Source organism: Ranitomeya imitator, chromosome 3, assembly GCF_032444005.1.
Source record: "Ranitomeya imitator isolate aRanImi1 chromosome 3, aRanImi1.pri, whole genome shotgun sequence".
Classification (NCBI taxonomy): Eukaryota; Metazoa; Chordata; class Amphibia; order Anura; family Dendrobatidae; genus Ranitomeya; species Ranitomeya imitator.
In genome coordinates this window covers 604172744-604190561 of record NC_091284.1, presented here as the reverse complement: position 1 = coordinate 604190561, position 17818 = coordinate 604172744, and the positions used below count along the sequence as shown (strand labels likewise).

The 17818-nt window shown below is 47.2% G+C and overlaps 1 protein-coding gene across 1 annotated transcript in view; it reads right to left on the bottom strand.

Annotated features, from left to right (window-relative positions):
* RBM26 (RNA binding motif protein 26) overlaps positions 1–17818 on the bottom strand; it is a 122087-nt gene that overhangs the window by 84349 nt on the left and 19920 nt on the right. Inside the window, exons 3-6 of the mRNA XM_069758067.1 lie at positions 12223–12359; positions 5758–5846; positions 4219–4365; positions 982–1193 (exon numbers count right to left, since the gene is read on the bottom strand). Coding sequence (XP_069614168.1) covers positions 982–1193; positions 4219–4365; positions 5758–5846; positions 12223–12359 — 585 coding nt within the window. The remainder of the gene's footprint in view (positions 1–981; positions 1194–4218; positions 4366–5757; positions 5847–12222; positions 12360–17818) is intronic.

The window sequence follows — 17818 nt, the reverse complement described above, 5'->3', positions numbered from 1 at the left end:
TTCAACTTTTTTTTTTTTTACTTTTGCCATGCTTCAATAGCCTCCATGGGAGGCTGGAAGCAGGCACAACGCGATCGGCTCTGCTACATAGTAGCGATCTGCTGATCGCTGCTATGTAGCAGAAATGCAGGTGTGCTGTGAGCGCCGACCACAGGGTGGCGCTCACAGCCACTGGCAATCAGTAACCATAGAGGTCTCTAGGACCTCTATGGTTACCATCCAGACGCATCGCCGATCATGTGACGGGGGTCAGCGATGACGTCATTTCCGGCCGCTGGCCGGAAGCGGTAGTTAAATGCCGCTGTCTGCGTTTGACAGCGGCATTTAACTAGTTAATAGGTGCGGGCAGATCGCGATTCTGCCCGCGCCTATTACGGGCACATGTCAGCTGTTCAAAACAGCTGACATGTCCCGGCTTTGGTGCGGGCTCACCGCGGAGCCCTGCATCAAAGCATGGGATCTGACCTTGGACGTACTATCCCGTCCAAGGTCAGATAGGGGTTAAGCAAGGCCAGATATAGTCTAGTAGACATGTGATATGCAAATCGCATATTTGTGGTTTTGCATCCACTACTGGTACCGGAGAACCCTCACAGCGTGGGATGTGAAGATTCATGAGCCTGCAGTCCCACAGACCCGAGCCTGCAGTCTCACAGACTCGGCAACCCCTTAAAGTGAAAGTGAGCATGACTTTTTTCATGAAGTACAGTTATGTAAAAGTATTAAAAATGCAGATCTTATGACATCACACTCTGACCTCTGGTCTCAGGTGTCAGCAATCTTCTCCTTATCCCTAAGGCTAATGGCAGACATTGTACCTGGAGCTGGGGCATCACATGCAGGTATACAATATTTACTGATATTCATGGAATAGAAACTTGCTTAGTAAAATCCTTGTTAAAGCTTGGGTTTCATAGAGAATTGTCCGGTTACTATACAAACACGAAATGTATGCTCTTTGTATTTGTACCCTTCACGCACCTCTGCTCCTGCTCCTTGATCTGCTCCGACTCCTATCCCGGTCTCGATCACGTTGCCTTTCTTTACTCCAACTGCGACTTCTACTTCTGCTGTAACTGCGACTTCTCCCTCTCCGTCTGTTGTACCTATCCCTGTAGGAGTCTCGCCGGGGCAGGGGCCGCTCATGCTCCCTTTTGCGCGAGCGGTCATCTTTCTTTCGGTCATCTCTACTCCTATGGTAAGGATTAGTGAAACACATGACAATGACATGTAAATGCATGAAGATTATATTTTACCGCATTGAATTTCAGTGTTTGCCTTACTTTAAACTTGACAATACCTACAGGACGAAGTTAAAAAATGTGGTAGAAGTGTGCAAAGGGGTTGTCTGGGCAAATATCATCAACAACCTATACTTAAAATCAGATCAGAAATGGGGTGCTATACATGGCACCGACACCTCAACCGATCACATAAAGGGAGTCTATCAGATTAGAATGACTGTTCAAGGACAAGCACTCAGTGCAGCCTTGGTGTGGCCATACATTTCAGAATCTAAACGATTAGGGCGCACAGCTATATAGATCAAATAAAAAGTGCTGAGGGTGCAAAACAACAGTAATAAAAACTGAACAAGTAAACCAAAAAGAAAAAGTATTACTGCACAAAAGCTGCACACCATCAAATAAGTAGATAACAAAAGATAAACATAGACTGATTTTATTCACGGATCAGAACATACAACATAAATAATAAAAACATAATTAAAAACATGAAAACAACATCATGAACACACAGGGAAATGCGTATAATGACTCAGTATAATGAGCTAACCCAACAAAGACCGTTGGCTCATGGGGTGTTGCGCAAAAATTTATAATGTCAAAAGGACAGTGCTGAAATTTAGCTCGTATGGCCACTACCACAGACCAAAAGCGAGCAAAAATAAATAAACGCACAACAACGTCCAAAGCAAAGAGCAGCAACTAGCCAAAAGGGACATATACAGGGCAGCCTATACAAAATGATACCACTGAGACACAGCATATAAACAGGAGAAACCTCCCAAATGTATACCACCTGGTGACGTGATGGGCATCACGTCACCAGGTGGTATACATTTGGGAGGTTTCTCCTGTTTATATGCTGTGTCTCAGTGGTATCATTTTGTATAGGCTGCCCTGTATATGTCCCTTTTGGCTAGTTGCTGCTCTTTGCTTTGGACGTTGTTGTGCGTTTATTTATTTTTGCTCGCTTTTGGTCTGTGGTAGTGGCCATACGAGCTAAATTTCAGCACTGTCCTTTTGACATTATAAATTTTTGCGCAACACCCCATGAGCCAACGGTCTTTGTTGGGTTAGCTCATTATACTGAGTCATTATACGCATTTCCCTGTGTGTTCATGATGTTGTTTTCATGTTTTTAATTATGTTTTTATTATTTATGTTGTATGTTCTGATCCGTGAATAAAATCAGTCTATGTTTATCTTTTGTTATCTACTTATTTGATGGTGTGCAGCTTTTGTGCAGTAATACTTTTTCTTTTTGGTTTACTTAGCCATACATTTCAGTGCACCTTCCCATCTACTTGTTTTCCATCTTTCTCTGCCTCTAAAGTCAGAGCTGTAAATCAAAGAGAAGGTTGTGGATAGAGAAAACAAGCAGATGGGAACGTGCACTTATCGTATATACTCGAGTATAAGCCGACCCGAGTATAAGCCGACCCCCCAAATTTTGCCACAAAAAACTGGGAAAACTTATTGACTTGAGTATAAGCCTAGGGTTGGAAATGCAGCAGCTTCCGGTGAATTTCAAAAATAAAAATAGATGCTCCATACCGTTCATTATTGCCCCATAGATACTCCATATAAAACTGTGCCATATATAATGCTCTATACCGTTCATTATGGCCCCATAGATGCTCCATATAAAGCTGTGCCATATATAATGCTCTGCACCGTTCATTATGGCTCCATAGATGCTCCATATAAAGCTGTGCCTTATAGAATGCTCTGCACCGTTGATTATTGCCCCATAGATGCTCCATATAAAGCTGTGCAATACATATTGCTGCTGCTGCTATTTAAAAAAAAAAAAAAATTACATACCTCTCTTTGCTCAGGACGCCGGCGCTTTCAATATTTACCTGCTCCTCGTGCGGCTCCGTCTCCAGCACTGACGCTCAACAGAGGGCGCGCACTGACCGTCACCGCGCCCTCTGACCTGAGCGTCACAGCCAGAGGACGCTGGAGACGGAGCCGCACCGGAACGAGGAGCAGGTAAATATCGCGAAGCGCTCCCCTCCCCGTATGCTTACCTGCTCCTGGCGCGGTCCCTGCAGTCCCTGCTTCTTCCACCGCTGCATCTTCTTCCTGTATTGAGCGGTCACAGTTACCGCTCATTGCAGTCATGAATATGGGGCTCCACCTCTATGGGAGGTGAAGCCCCATATTCATGACTATAATGAGTGGTACCATGTGACCGCTCAATACAGGAAGAAGATGCAGCGCTGGAAGAAGCAGGGACCGCGCCGGGAGTAGGTAAGTATAACTTGACAGCCCCCGCTCCCCCTCCCCTGCCGACCCCCGGGTATGACTCGAGTATAAGCCGAGAGGGGGACTTTCAGCCCAAAAAAATGGGTTGAAAATCTCGGCTTATACTGGAGTATATACGGTAAATATTTGCCCACACCAGTGGTTCACCTATAGTCTGTACTTTGTTTCAACAGTGATTCTGGTCAGACAGACTACCTTTAAATAGAATCTGATCTGCTTTAACCAGCAGCTGGTACTACACAGTAAATGGAGCTATGCTGTTCAGGACCGCTCAATGTTTACCACCAGCAGCCAGAAGTAAGACCAGCTGATCGGTAGAGGTGGTGGGTGCCGAGTCTGATGTTGAAGATATATCCTACAAACAAATCATAAATGTGAAATGTCTAGACAACACTTTTAAAACGCAAAAGCTGAAGAGCATTAATATAAGGCTATGTTCACACTACCAGTATTTGGTCAGTATTTCACATCAGTATTTGTAAGCCAAAACCAGGCGTGGGTGATAAATGCAGAAGTGGTGACGTATTTCTATTATACTTGTCTTCTGACTGTCGCACTCCAGGTTTTGTAAAATACTGACCAGATCCTGAGAGTGTGACTGTAGCCTAAGTGTCATCATATTGCCCATTGGTAAAATTCTGGTAACAGGAAACCTAAATTTAGCTTTTAAGCAGAAGTGTACACGAGACGTCCGTCTACTTACCGTGCATTCTTTGTACTCTGCACTTTGCTTCCACTTAGACGGCCTGATGTAGTATCGACATCTGGTCTCTGTTCCTGGCCTCCTGATCTAAAAGATGTAACAGACGTGCTCTCCCTGTCAGAGGTACTCCGCTTTCTGCTATTTTCCCTGTTTAGTGACATTACAAAAAGTAAGTATAAAAAGCTCAGAGAGGAAAAAAAGCAAAACCAAACAGCAGCTCAATTTTTGATTGAACAGATTTCTCAGTCCATATTTTTAGGATCAGAATTTGCGACACAGTGCAGGCACCACACAGCAGGAACTTTCTGGTGCTGAAGAGACTCCAAACTCATTTTGCCAACCATCCTTTTATGGCTGCATTCTATATAACTCGACTTTACCTCCAATTTGTTGCAAATGACACAAATCCACAATAAGTTAAGTAACCTGTGATGCAGTGACCCCTGTTACAGGTAGGGGGCGCTGTTTGTGCTCCCCAGAATGCGCACAGAGGTGTAGTGAGGCCATGAGGGGGTATTGCAGTGGCAGGTGTAGCTGTGATTGCCATAGTGAAGCAGTGACCAATGTCACAGGAAGGGGTAGCTGTGTGTTCTCCCCAGGTTGTGCATGAAAACGTATGAAGTCCATAGGTGTGCATGGCAGTCACGGGCGTAGCGGTGCAGGCAATGCAGGTTAAATGTAATAATAAATAAGGTTAGTCTTGGACATACTGTTTGTCCAAGACAGATTTAAGGAAAACCTGCGCTGGGTTTTGTGCTATGAAACTGACTGCAGTATGTTAATGGTGCAGTCTGTTTCATTTCCGGTCCTGGTTTTACATGTGGCAGGAAGCCACAGATTTGTTTGTTAAAAACCCTAAAGTAAAGGGTATGGGTGTGTCAGGGTCAGAGTGAGTGTCCGGCTGGTGTTTGGAGGAAGACAGAGCAAGAGGCTCTGCGGAGCTTTGTCGGTGTGCGGAGACACAGAACAGAGTGGCGCCAAGCACCAGGGGAGCCGAGATGCCTGGCATCCAAAGCCAACACAGCGCTGCCGCCACCCACGGGAACTGGTCAGAGAAGGACCAGCGTGTTTAGTGGCCGCAAACCAATGGAGTTGTGAGTAAAAGTTGTGTGAGAAAAGAGACTGAGATACAGCGGTGCAGGACACCCATGGTAACTAGTCAGAGGAGGACTGGCATGTGTAGTGTCTGCAACATATGAAGCTGTGTGTTTAAGAGACTTGGTCACAACCTGCAGTCGCCCCACAGAAACTGGGGAAAGAAGTCCAGAGTGTGTAGGGACTGTGACTTGGAAGATGCAGTGTATTATGTAGTGCAATGTTTATGTGAACTAAACATGAATTCTATGCACTTGTGAGGAATGGACTGTGTGAAGTAACACATTAAAGGAACGTTTTGTGTTGGAACTTTGTGGGTCACTGCCTCTTCACTGCGTACACTGCAACCGCAGCACTACAAACCATAGACAATTACATAAAACAAATCTTGTCATTTTATTACAAAAACTTCCAGGCTGTAAGGGAAAAAAAAAGTGCAATTACTTATTTTCTCTGTGTCGTGTAGTTGATGGCTGTGGGCTATGATTTACTCTTCTTAAAGGTTTTTTTTCTTTTTCATCATCATTGGGTACCTGAGATAAAAGATAAATTAGACATTAGATATACTCCGTCCAAAGGCTGATCAGCTGCTTTCCTCAACTATCCCTTTTATAGGAAAACTCAGCTCGACCAAGCACTCCTGGGTTCTCTGAGATCCTAGGCTAGTCAAAGTGGAAAATGAAGTTAAAGGCTGATCCAACTTCAGTGGGAACATAGTGTGCTCAAGCAGGTTATCTCCCCCAGATTCAACATGACTGCAGGTAACTATTGAGGGCTATTTGTGGCGGTCTTGTTGAATAAGCCATGTTTGAGGATCACTATAGCTGAGCATTGCACTCATACATTAAGCATGATGCATATTTGGGCAAGTGGAACAGATTACATACTATGTTAACACTACTAAATATTTAAAAACATTTCTATTTGCGGTAGCACAGGTATTAGGTTTTAACCAGACATATGGGTGAAGTTATATTAACTATAGATATTATTGTGGAGATTAATATATCCATGTCTGGGTATTCCTTCACCTGAGGGTGATACCTGCTTCCAGCTTTGTTGTATTTGCACCCCTATACATGGTATTCCATTGAGTAATATTTTGTTATGTATTGTTTTAATTATTGTAATAAAATGTATTTTTTGCTATAAAAACTTGTGATTTCTTCCTCCATTATTTTGGGGAAAAAGTATCTGTCTATGAAGCGATCAATTTATTTTTGTGAGAAATTTATTGGTTGCCCCCCTCCAGACAAGCCTTAAGGTACAAGCATATCATTAACATAAAACTGAAAATAAAGATTAAAGAACAACCACAGGACGTATTTCATCACCCAAGATATCATTGTAATCAGTATAATGGCACCGACCTGACACTGTCTGTAGGTTACTGTGTAGAATCCTGCTGACAGGTTCCCTTTAAGCCCAAGGCCCAGCCTAGAAGACATCTACGCAACAGCTTTGCCAGCACAAATAGAGGGATTTTTGGTTCTTACCGTAAAATCTCTTTCTTGGAGCCTTCATTGGGGGACACAGGTAACCATGGGTGTATGCTGCTGCCGCTAGGAGGCTGACACTATGCAAAGAAAGAAGTAGCTCCTCCCCCCGGCAGTATACACCCTCCGACAGGCACCAGGCAACTCAGTTGGTGCAAAAGCAGTAGTAGGAACAAGTAAAATTAAACTCATCCTATGTACCAACCCACAACAACGGCACGTTGGCCAACATGGTACAACTTCAAGGGAAGGTGCTGTGTCCCCCAATGAAGGCTCCAAGAAAGATTTTACGGTAAGAACCAAAAATCCCTCTTTCTTTCTCGCTTCATTGGGGGACACAGGTAACCATGGGACGTCCAAAAGCAGTCCCTAGGGCGGGATAAGAATGGAGAACTAGGTCGGCCGGTGCAAAACCGCCGCTTGCAGTATCTTCCTACCCAGGCTCGCGTCCGCAGAAGCCCGAGTATGCACCTTGTAGAATTTTACAAAGGTGTGAATGGATGACCACGTTGCGGCCTCGCAAACCTGCGATGCCGAAGCTTGGTGACGAACTGCCCAGGAAGCTCCCACAGCCCGGGTAGAGTGAGCCTTCACCCCCGACGGAGGCCGTTTGCTTTGGACACGGTATGCCTCCAGAACCGCCGAACGGATCCAACGAGCAATTGTGGACTTGGAGGCGGGGAGCCCCTTTCGACGCCCTTCCGAGACGATGAACAGAGGATCGGCCTGACGAAAGGAAGCAGTTCTGGAAAGATAAATCCGGATAGCCCTGACCACATCCAACTTGTGAAGAGCTTTCTCCAAGGGATGAACCAAGGAAGGGCACAAGGAAGGGAGGACGATGTCCTCATTGATCTGAAAGGCCGAAACTACCTTTGGTAGAAAAGGAGGAACCGGTCGAAGAACCACCTTGTTGTGGTGCAGGATTAGAAAGGGAGAACGACAGGACAATGCTGCCAGCTCCGACACTCTCCTAAACGAGGTGATAGCGACCAAGAAGGCGAGAAAGACATGTCCCGAATCGGTTCAAAAGGCGCACGCTGGAGGGCGTCTAACACGAGGTTGAGATCCCAAGGCTCGATAGGAGGATGATAAGGGGGAGCTATATGAGCGACCCCTTGAATAAAAGGTCGTCACCTGTGGAAGGGAGGCCAGGTCTCTTTGAAAAAGGATGGACAGAGCGAAAATCTGACCCTTCAAGGTACTCAGGGAAAGTCCCGAATCAAGACCCGCTTGAAGGAAACCGAGAAGAGATTGAAGGGAAAAAACCATAGGAAAAAGACTTGTCCTCACACCATCGAAAAAAGGCCTTCCAACATCTATGGTAGATGCGCGAGGAAGCCGGTTTTCTCGCTTTTATCATAGTCTGGATGACGCTGTGAGAAAAACCCGCGTCCTTCAGGAACGCGGCCTCAACGGCCATACCATTAAATTCAGAGACCGAGAATTCGGGTGGAAGAGGGGCCCCTGCGAAAGAAGATCCGGACGATCTGGAAGTCTCCAAGGAACATCCGATAGCATGTTCACTAGTTCCGCATACCAGGCCCTGCGAGGCCAATCTGGAGCTACCAAGAGTACAGGGACCCCTTCTGTCTTGATCTTTTTTATGACCCTTGGGATCAAGGGGAGGGGTGGGAACAGATAAGTCATCTGGAACTGGGCCCACGAGATCACGAGAGAGTCGCATCCGACGGCCATCGGCTCCCGAGATCTGGAAACGTATTGGGAAACCTTGTGATTTGCCCGGGAGGCCATTAAGTCGACGTCTGGAACGCCCCACCGCTGACAAATCTGGCTGAAGATTGAGGGGAGGAGAGACCACTTGCCCGCCATGAGGCCTTGGCGACTTAGAAAGTCGGCTTCCCAATTGTCCACCCCTGGGATGTGGATGGCTGATATAGAAGGAACGTGGCTCTCCGCCCAACACAGAATTTTTGCCACTTCCGTCATGACTGGTCTGCTGCGAGTCCCTACCTGATGGTTTATGTAAGCCGCGGCTGAATGAGGACTGGCTTTCCCGAGAGGAGAGACTCCCAGCGGATGAGGGCTAGGAAGATGGCTCTGTGAGAGAGAAAGAAACGTCTTCCTGGAAGCGAAGAAAATTTTATCTTGTAGCCTGAGGTGACGATCTCCCTGACCCAGGCGTCGTCGAATACCGATAGCCAAACTTCTGAGAACAGAAGAAGCCGGCCTCCCACCCTGGAAGGATTTCCAGGTGGGGACGACCCGTCATTTATTAGAAAATCTGTGGCCACGAGCTCCAGACGGTTTTGAGGAGTGTCTCTTAGCTCTCCAGCGCGGGGGAGGCTTGAAGGAAGGCTTCCTCCGGTCTCCTTGTGAGGAAGACTGGTCCTGAGTGGGGTTTCCTGAGGAGGTAAAGGGACAAAAGGACTGGGGGCCCCTCTTGTTGAAGGAACGCCTAGGCTTGGACTGAGGTAAGGACGTACTCTTACCACCCGTAGCGTCCGAGATCATTTGATCCAGCTGTGTGCCGATGAGTCTGGTGCCCTGGAAGGGATTATTTAGCAGGATCTGCGTTCCACGCTTAAAGCCAAAGTACCCGGCGAATGGCCACAATGTTACTGTTAGCCCTTGCCGAGCAAGCAGCCGCATACCCATGAAGAGGCGAAACTAGGACAGAGGGAGGCTCCAGAAGCCTCAAACTCTGATTTGGTACTCCCTGACGAAGCTACGAGTGAAACGTACGTTGGAGTGTGAGGTGGCAGGATCAGTATACCAAACATGAGCACTGGATAGTATATATTGTGCCTTTTTTTTTTTTTTTTTTTTTTTGAGAAAAGGGTGGAGGAGGCTTTCTGAGGAATTGTGCCATGTTCCTGTTGGTGTTTAAATAAAAGATTTAATGGATTTTAATATATTATTGGAGTGAGAATTTCTTCAAGTAGTTTCTTTTTTTCTTTTGCCGATTTGGATAATGCCTCAATTTGTCTGACCGTGGGATCCTTAAGAGAAGCCGCATCCGGAATATACAAAACCGTCTATGAGGATAATCTAGACACAGGCGGGTCTACCTTAGGAGACTCGGACCATTTGCTAACAAGGTCTGAGTGAAAAGGGTATAAAACGCCCAGCCGTTTCCTGCCAGGGAAACGTTTACAAGGGTTTTCCCAGTGTGTAGAAGTAGTGTTGTTGAACTCCTTGTGATTGGGAAAAACACTAGAGGGACGTTTAAACGCAACGGAGACGTCCTGAGAGCTTGTCTCATCCTCCTTAAGCTCAAGCGTCTGAATAATAGCCGAAATAAGGCTATCCACCATATCTTGTGTTCCGGAAGTCTGATCTGCATCTGATAAAAAGAACCCGGCACTCAACTTAAGTCAAACTGAAGGTTTTTTTTATTTCGTAGTACGAAAAACGTTTCGGCCTGGTCTGGCCTTCGTCAGTTACGTACTGAGACGTGTCTGAGAATATGCTCTGTGAGCGTGGTGAATTCCTGGGTTGTCCCTTGGGAGATGACCGCCTTCGGTGAATAGCACGGCTGCAGGCTGTAGAGGAGCGGGTTCGGACGCGGTGTCCACCGCTGTCGGAGAGGATGCCCGAGGCAGGATGGGCAGAAAGGAGATGGCTGACCTGAAGCCCACTTTTTCTTACAGCGGGCGCAGGCGTAGTGAATGGCCGTAGTGGTATAGCCGGGGGCCCCTGCGGGGATGGACATAAGTGGAGATAGAGCGACTTGCAGAGGAGCAGAGTCGATACTGCTGGGAGGAGTACAGGCCAGGGGAGGAAGCAGCGCAGGCCTACCATAACCCAGCGACAGCGAGGTAGACCGTGTCCCCCGGAAATCCTCGTGCACCATGCGACGCGATGGAGGCCAGGCAGGAGGAAGAAGCCGGCTTCGCTCTGAGAAGAGCGGGAAGAATGCACCGGAAGTGGGTGTGGTCAGGCGCCGAAGGGAAGAACCTCCCAAGAGAAACGCCTCCCGTCGGCGCTGGATCCCGGGGAAGGCGTGTCCGCAGGAACGCAGGGCAAAGACGCTGGGGGCGAGACGGGCCGGGCCAGAAAAAAAAAAAACCACGCCGAAGAAAGGAACCGCGTGCGCCCGAAAAAAACGGGCTCGAACTTTGAAAAGGAGAAGGGGGGGCTTCCTCCGGTATGAAAGCTGCCGCGCTAGCGGCGCTAACTTGTGCAGCGCAGGAAACAGGGGCCGCCGTCCTGTGGTCCCTGCTAAGAGGCATTGCCAGTGGAGAGGTGAGGATGGGGGAAAGGGGCATCGTTGATTGAAGATCCCCTCACCTGAGGACGAGGAACGCGTCAGGAGCCCTCGTACCGTGGAAAGGGTCCTGGAATGAAGCCATCCTTCCTATTTCAGCCAGCGCAGAAGACTGTGTCAACCCCTAAACAGGGGGATGGGGACACTGGAAGTGACCACCGTCTTCCTCTCAGGAGAGGGATGAGGGGGGGGGGGGGGGAGGGAACAGGGCAAGGACTGGCCACCGATCGCGAACATGAACACCCCGGGGTGACATGAATCGAAGTCCTGCCCTGCGGATCCGAGAGGGTGCGATGTGGGTGATACCACACTGCTCTCTCGGTCGCTTACTGTGGGGAATCAGGGTGAGAGAACTGCACCCTGTAGCCCCAAAAGAAGCATCTGAAACAAAAAGGATTAATAAACACACAAATCTGAAAGAAAAAAACAAATGCGGATATGGTGTTAGATCCAGGTCTGCCTCCTACAGACACTAAGCAAAAACTGAGTTGTCTGGTACCTGTCGGAAGGAGTATACTGCCGGGGGGGGGGGTTATTCTTTATTTGCATAGTGTCAGCCTCCAAGCAACAGCAGCATACACCCATGGTTACCTGTGTCCCCCAATGAAGCGAGAAAGAAAAGCAGCCACCACAAGACAAATTGTTTGTTACCATAACCAAGATGCATGCACAAAGTAAGGTTTTATTTTTTTTTATTTATTTTTTTTTTTTTGGGGGGGGGTCAAAACCAAAAAGCTTTTTTTTTTTTTTAAAGGAGAAACCCCTTCAGGAAAACCTTTTTTGGAAGAATTTACCCTGATATGTTTCCTAAAGCGGTTTTGAAAAGGATTTTTTTCCGGACTCATTCTTTTGATGGGACACTGCCTAGTTTAAATGGTTGGGATTGGAGATCTGTTTCTGATGCAGGAGACTATTCATCATAGTGGTTGTCCTTTGGGTCATGAGGAGATCACAGCTCTCCTGACTGCATCATCACTGTCATACATTTACAGTGCTGGAGAATTAAGGGGTTAAACATGTGAAACCAGCCTACAAGTTCTGATCGTGGTAATTGACTTCACAATTAAGTCTATTTTGTCACTAATGTTACCATGTTGAAAAACTGAGCTATGTGGCACAATATCCCTCTTCTACACGTAATTCTGAGCACGTGGGGCCACCTGGAATATTGTTTATATATACCTCCTCTTTCTTAGCTTCTTTTTCTTCATTCTCTAGTGGGTCTTCCTTTACGATTACCGTTGACGTAGGTTCAGGAGGTGGAAGATAGCTCTTTGTGTTCACCGCATCAAATAATTTGTCTACAAAGCCTTGGGTTTCTGAAAGAAAGAGTTAAAAGTTACGATGAACACAAAAATATCAAAACCAAGACATGAGCCAATACATAAAGCCCAACTGCGATCAGACAACCAAAATGTTCATAGCTTTGGAAGAAAAAAATTAATGTAAAACTAACTTTTTACTGGCTAACGTTATTCTCATCATAAAGAGCAGATGTTACCAGTATATGCTATCAATTCATGATGAGTGGGGGTCCAAACCCTGTGCAAAGGGCACACAGGAATATTCGTGTGGAGTCACAGCAACTAGCCGCTTCACAACATTGGTCGGGAAAGGTATCCCACAAAATAGGGATTTTTGCGTACTCACCGTAAAATCCTTTTCTCCGAGCCACTCATTGGGGGACACAGGACCATGGGTGTTATGCTGCTGTCTCTAGGAGGCTGACACTAAGTTGAGACAAAAAAAGTTAGCTCCTCCCCTGCAGTATGCAACCTCATGCTGGCTTCCAGAGACCCAGTTCAGTGCAAAAGCAGTAGGAGATTAATAATAATATATCGCGTAACATTAGAGTATAACATGTCAAGGAAAGTCAAAAACCGAAAAAGGTAACGAGTCGAACAGGCTAACAGGGTGGGTGCTGTGTCCCCCAATGAGTGGCTCGGGAAAAAGGATTTTACAGTGAGTACACAAAAATCCCTATTTCTCCTTCGCCACATTGGGGGACACATGACCATGGGACTTCCCAAAGCAGTCCCTGGGTGGGGAACAATACAACCAAATAACTCAGTCTACCATCTGACTATAAATGCGCGACGGCTGCTTGCAGAATACGACTGCCAAGAGCCGCATCCGCAGAAGAATGAATGTGGACATTGTAGTGCTTTGTGAAAGTATGCAGGCTGGACCACGTTGCAGCCTTGCAAACCTGCTCCGCCATTGCATTGTGCCGGATGGCCCAGGAATCACCCATCGACCGAGTGGAGTGTGCTCTAATCCCCGCCAGGATAGGACTGCCCCTGACCAGATAGGATTCTTGGATAGCAGACCGAATCCATCTGGCTATCCTGGCCTTAGACACAGCCAAACCCTTTCTGTGACCCACCGGGAGAACAAAGAGGGAGTCTGATTTGCGGAAATGTTGAAATGTACCTTCTAAGGGCCCGTACCACGTCCAGGGTACGAAGGGCCTTTTCGAACCTGTGTTTTGGCTGTGGGCAGAAGGAGGGAAGAATGATGTCCTCATTAAGGTGAAAAGATGAGACCACCTTAGAGAGAAAGGTCGGAGATGGACGTAGGACTACCTTGTCCTGGTGGAAGGCAAGAAAAAGGCGCCCTGCAGGATAAAGCGGACAATTCTGAGACCCGTCTGATAGAGGTCACTGCTACAAGGAAGGCAACCTTCCAGGAGAGGACAGTTAGCGGGACGTCCTGAAGAGGTTCAAACGGAGGTTCCTGAAGAACGCTCAGAACCAAATTGAGATCCCAGGTCTCTAACGGCATTCTGTAGGGGGGTACCACATGGGAGACCCCCTGAACGAAGGTCCTGACTTGCAAGTTGGCAGCGATCTTACGTTGGAACAACACGGATAACGCTGAGATCTGACCCTTGAGGGAACTCAGCGCCATGCCAGAATCCAAGCCGGACTGTAGGAAATCCAAAATGGAAGTGATTGAGAAAACGAGTGGAGGGCGACCTCGGAGCCTGCACCACGAGAAGAAGGTTTTCCAGGTGCGGTGATAGATGCAAGCAGAAGACACTTTGCGAGCGCTTATGGTGAGAATGACCTGCTGAGAGAAACCAGCTCAAGTTAGAATCTAGGTTTCAACAGCCACGCCGTTAAACGTAGGGCCCCTGAGCTCTGGTGGTAGATCGGCCCTTGGCGAAGCAGATCTGGTAACCGCCAGGGAACGTCAGATACGAGCTGAACGAGCTCCGCGTACCATGCATGACGTGGCCAATCCGGGGCGACAAGGATGACCGGAACCCCCTCCGTCTTGATTTTTCGGATCACATTCGGCAGTAAGGGAAGCGGAGGAAACACATGGGAGTTGGAACGGATGCCACGGGGATATCAGAGCGTCCACTTCGATGGCCTGGGGATCCCGAGAACGTGCTACGATGTTGTGAACTTTGGCGTTCAGTCTGGATGCCATCACATCCACGTCCGGGGTTCCCCAGCGAAGGCAGATTTGCCGGAAAACCTCTGGATGAAGTTCCCACTCCCCCGAGGCAAGACCCTGATGGCTGAGAAAATCCACCGCCCAGTTCTCGACGCCCGGAATGTGCACTGCGGAAATGGTAGAGTGGTTGGCCTCGGCCCAACGAAGAATGTGGGAGACTTCCTGCATCGCCGCCCTGCTGCGGGTACCCCCCTGATGGTTTATATACGCCACCGCTGTGACGTTGTCCGATTGAACTCGAATTGGGTGACCCGCGAGTTGGGGGTGAAAGCGTCTCATGGCGAGTCTGATCGCTCGAATCTCCAGGATGTTTATAGGGAGCCTTAACTCCCGAATTGTCCAACGCCCCTGGGCAGAGTGGTGTAAAAACACCGCTCCCCAACCGAGGAGACTGGGGTCGGTAGTTACCACTAGCCAGCGGATCCGGAGAAAAGACTTCCCCTGGAGGAGACATGATCACACAGTCCACCATGTGAGGGCTTGCCAGATCCGTGGGGGCAGAGGGCATGGCCGATCGAGGGATAAGGGACTCCTGTCCCAGTTGTTAAGCAGAGCCTGTTGTAAGGGGCGGAGATGGAGTTGAGCAAAGGGGACCGCTTCTATTGCGGCCACCATCTTTCCTAGGATCTTCATGGCAAACCGGATGGGCCGTGGGCGAGGATGACAGAGCGTCTGAGCTCTCTGCTGAAGCTCTTGGGCCTTGGACCGAGGAAGCAAGACCAGTCCCCTTGATGTGTCCAGGATCATGCCTAGGAAGGAGATCCGTCTGGCAGGAATGGGAGAGGACTTGTCAGAGTTGATTAACCAGCCCAGGCGCAAAAGAGAATCCAAGGTAAAGCGGACGCTTGCTTCGCAGGCCTGATAAGATGGACCTTTTATGAGGAGGTCGTCTAAGTATGGCAACACGACCACTCCTCGAGAGTGAAGAATGGCAATGACAGCCGCCATGACTTTTGTGAACACCCTGGACGCCGAGGAAAGACTGAAGGGTAGGGCCGTGAATTGAAAATGGTCCTCTAGGATGGCGAAACGGAGGAACCTTTTATGTGGCGGGAAGATTGGGATATGAAGGTAAGCATCTTTGATGTCTATTGATGCTAGGAACTCCCCTCTCTCCATCGAGGAGATGACCGACCGGAGAGATTCCATCCTCAAGTGCCGTACTTTTACGTACTTGTTTAGGAGCTTCAGGTCCAAAATGGGGAGTACAGTCCCGTCCTTTTTGGGACAACGAAGAGGTTTGAGTAGAAACCTCTGAATCTCTCGTGTTCCGGAACCGGAACGATGACCCCGCTTTGGCGGAGGGATTCGATGGTGCAGTGAAGGGTGCGAGACTGAGGTCCCGAACTCGGGAGACGAGAGGGAAAAAACCGTGCTGGAGGGGAAGCGGAGAATTCTATTTTGTAGCCAGAAGACACCAGATCCCTTGACCCATTCGTCGTGGGCGACGGAGAGCCAGACTTATTGAAAAAGAAGCAGACGTCCGCCTACTTTGGAGGTGTCGACTGGAATAGTTCCCGAGTCATTGCGAAGGAAATCTGGCAGGCCTGGACCCTCTGGTTCTGGGTTGCCTAGGCTTTCCTCGCCAGGACTGATTCGGCCTGAAAGAAGGTCGAGAGTCTCTGTCTGAGCGTGCGGATAGTTCTGATCTGGATGAGGCGGCGGAATTGGACCAGAATGGGCTACTGCAAAATATTGTTGGCGCTGAAAAGCAGCTTTGGGCCTGTGTTGGGGGTAGAACTTGCTCTTCCCTCCTGTAGCGTTGGAAATAAGCTGGTCTAGTTTTTCTCCAAAAAGACGCCCGCTCTGAAAAGGAAGGAAAATCAGAGACTTTTTTTTAGGAGGAATCTGCACGTCACTCTCTGAGCCAGATAGCTCTCCTAATGGTGATGGCCTTCGAAGCTGCAGTTACTCTACAGTCCGCTGCGTCGAGAGACGAATACATCACATAATCTCCAGCCAGGGTGGATAAAAATCAATGTTTTTAAAAAAAAAAAAAAAATTGGATTTTTATTTAAATCGGATTTTTTTTATTTAAATCAGATTTTTTTTTCAATAAACTGCTTTTTGATGAAAATATTTTACCATCCAAAGGTTCTTCCATCATGAGATAAAGCCGAGTTGTTTAACTCAGTAGAATAAAGGCTGTATATGTGTAACATTCACAATGCCATGCTCTTCCAGAGGTTTCTGTAGGATTAGTGGGCAGTTTCTCTCCTATATTATCACAGACGCTCGCTTTACTTACGCAGTTCTCAAAACTGAATTGGACTCCGCAGAGGTCCCAGCCTCTTCTTCACGGCAAAAACGTTACAACATGAACAGAGTTGAGAAAAAGACCTTAACCCCTTAGTGACGGAGCCAAATTTTTGAAATCTGACCAGTGTTACTTTATGTGGTAATAACTCTGGAATGCTTCAACAAAGCCCAGTGATTTTGAGATTGTTTTTTCGTGACACATTATACTTTATGATAATGGTAAATTTAGGTTGATATGCTTTATGTTTATTTATAAAAAATATCAGAAATTTGAAAAAAATGTTAAAAAATTTACAATTTTCAAACTTTGAATGATTATCCCTTTAATCCCGATAGTCATACCACAGCAAAACATTAATAAATAACATTTCCCACATGTCTGCTTTACAACAGCACCATTTGCAAAATGTTATTTTATTTTGTTAGCATTTTAGGAGGATTAAAAATGTATCAACAATTTAAATTTTTTTCAAGGAAATTTACAAAATGTATTTTTTTAAGGACCTATCCATGTTTGAAGTGAATTTGGGGGTCCTATATATAGAGAAATCCCCACAAGTGATACAATTTTAAAAACAGCACCCCCTGACATATTGAAAACTGCAGTCAGGTCATTTGTTAACCCTTCGGGTGATTTTCAGGAATTAATGCAAAGTGGCATGAGAAAAATGAAAATGTGTATTTTTATCACCTAAATGTCACTAACTTCTGAACAGGTTACTACAGCCGACAGACTCTAAGGCCTCTATTTGGTCATGAATTGCCATGACAAACATCAGGACCACAAAATCATGATCTGAGGGCACCAATTGGGATAAAGAGGAAGCCCCCACAGTCTGTTAACCGTTTATAATGATGTAGTCACTATTGACAGCAGCATCTAAGGGGTTAAATAGATTTGGACGGTGCAAACACTGATCATGGCTGATGCAGCAAGTTGTCAGCTATAGTGGACAGCCGACAGCTACTGGATTGTCACCTGTATGGGGATATAAGTCTCTTATATCTCAGGTCAGTTAAAAGGCGTATTGGCGGTCACTAAGGGGTTAATCCT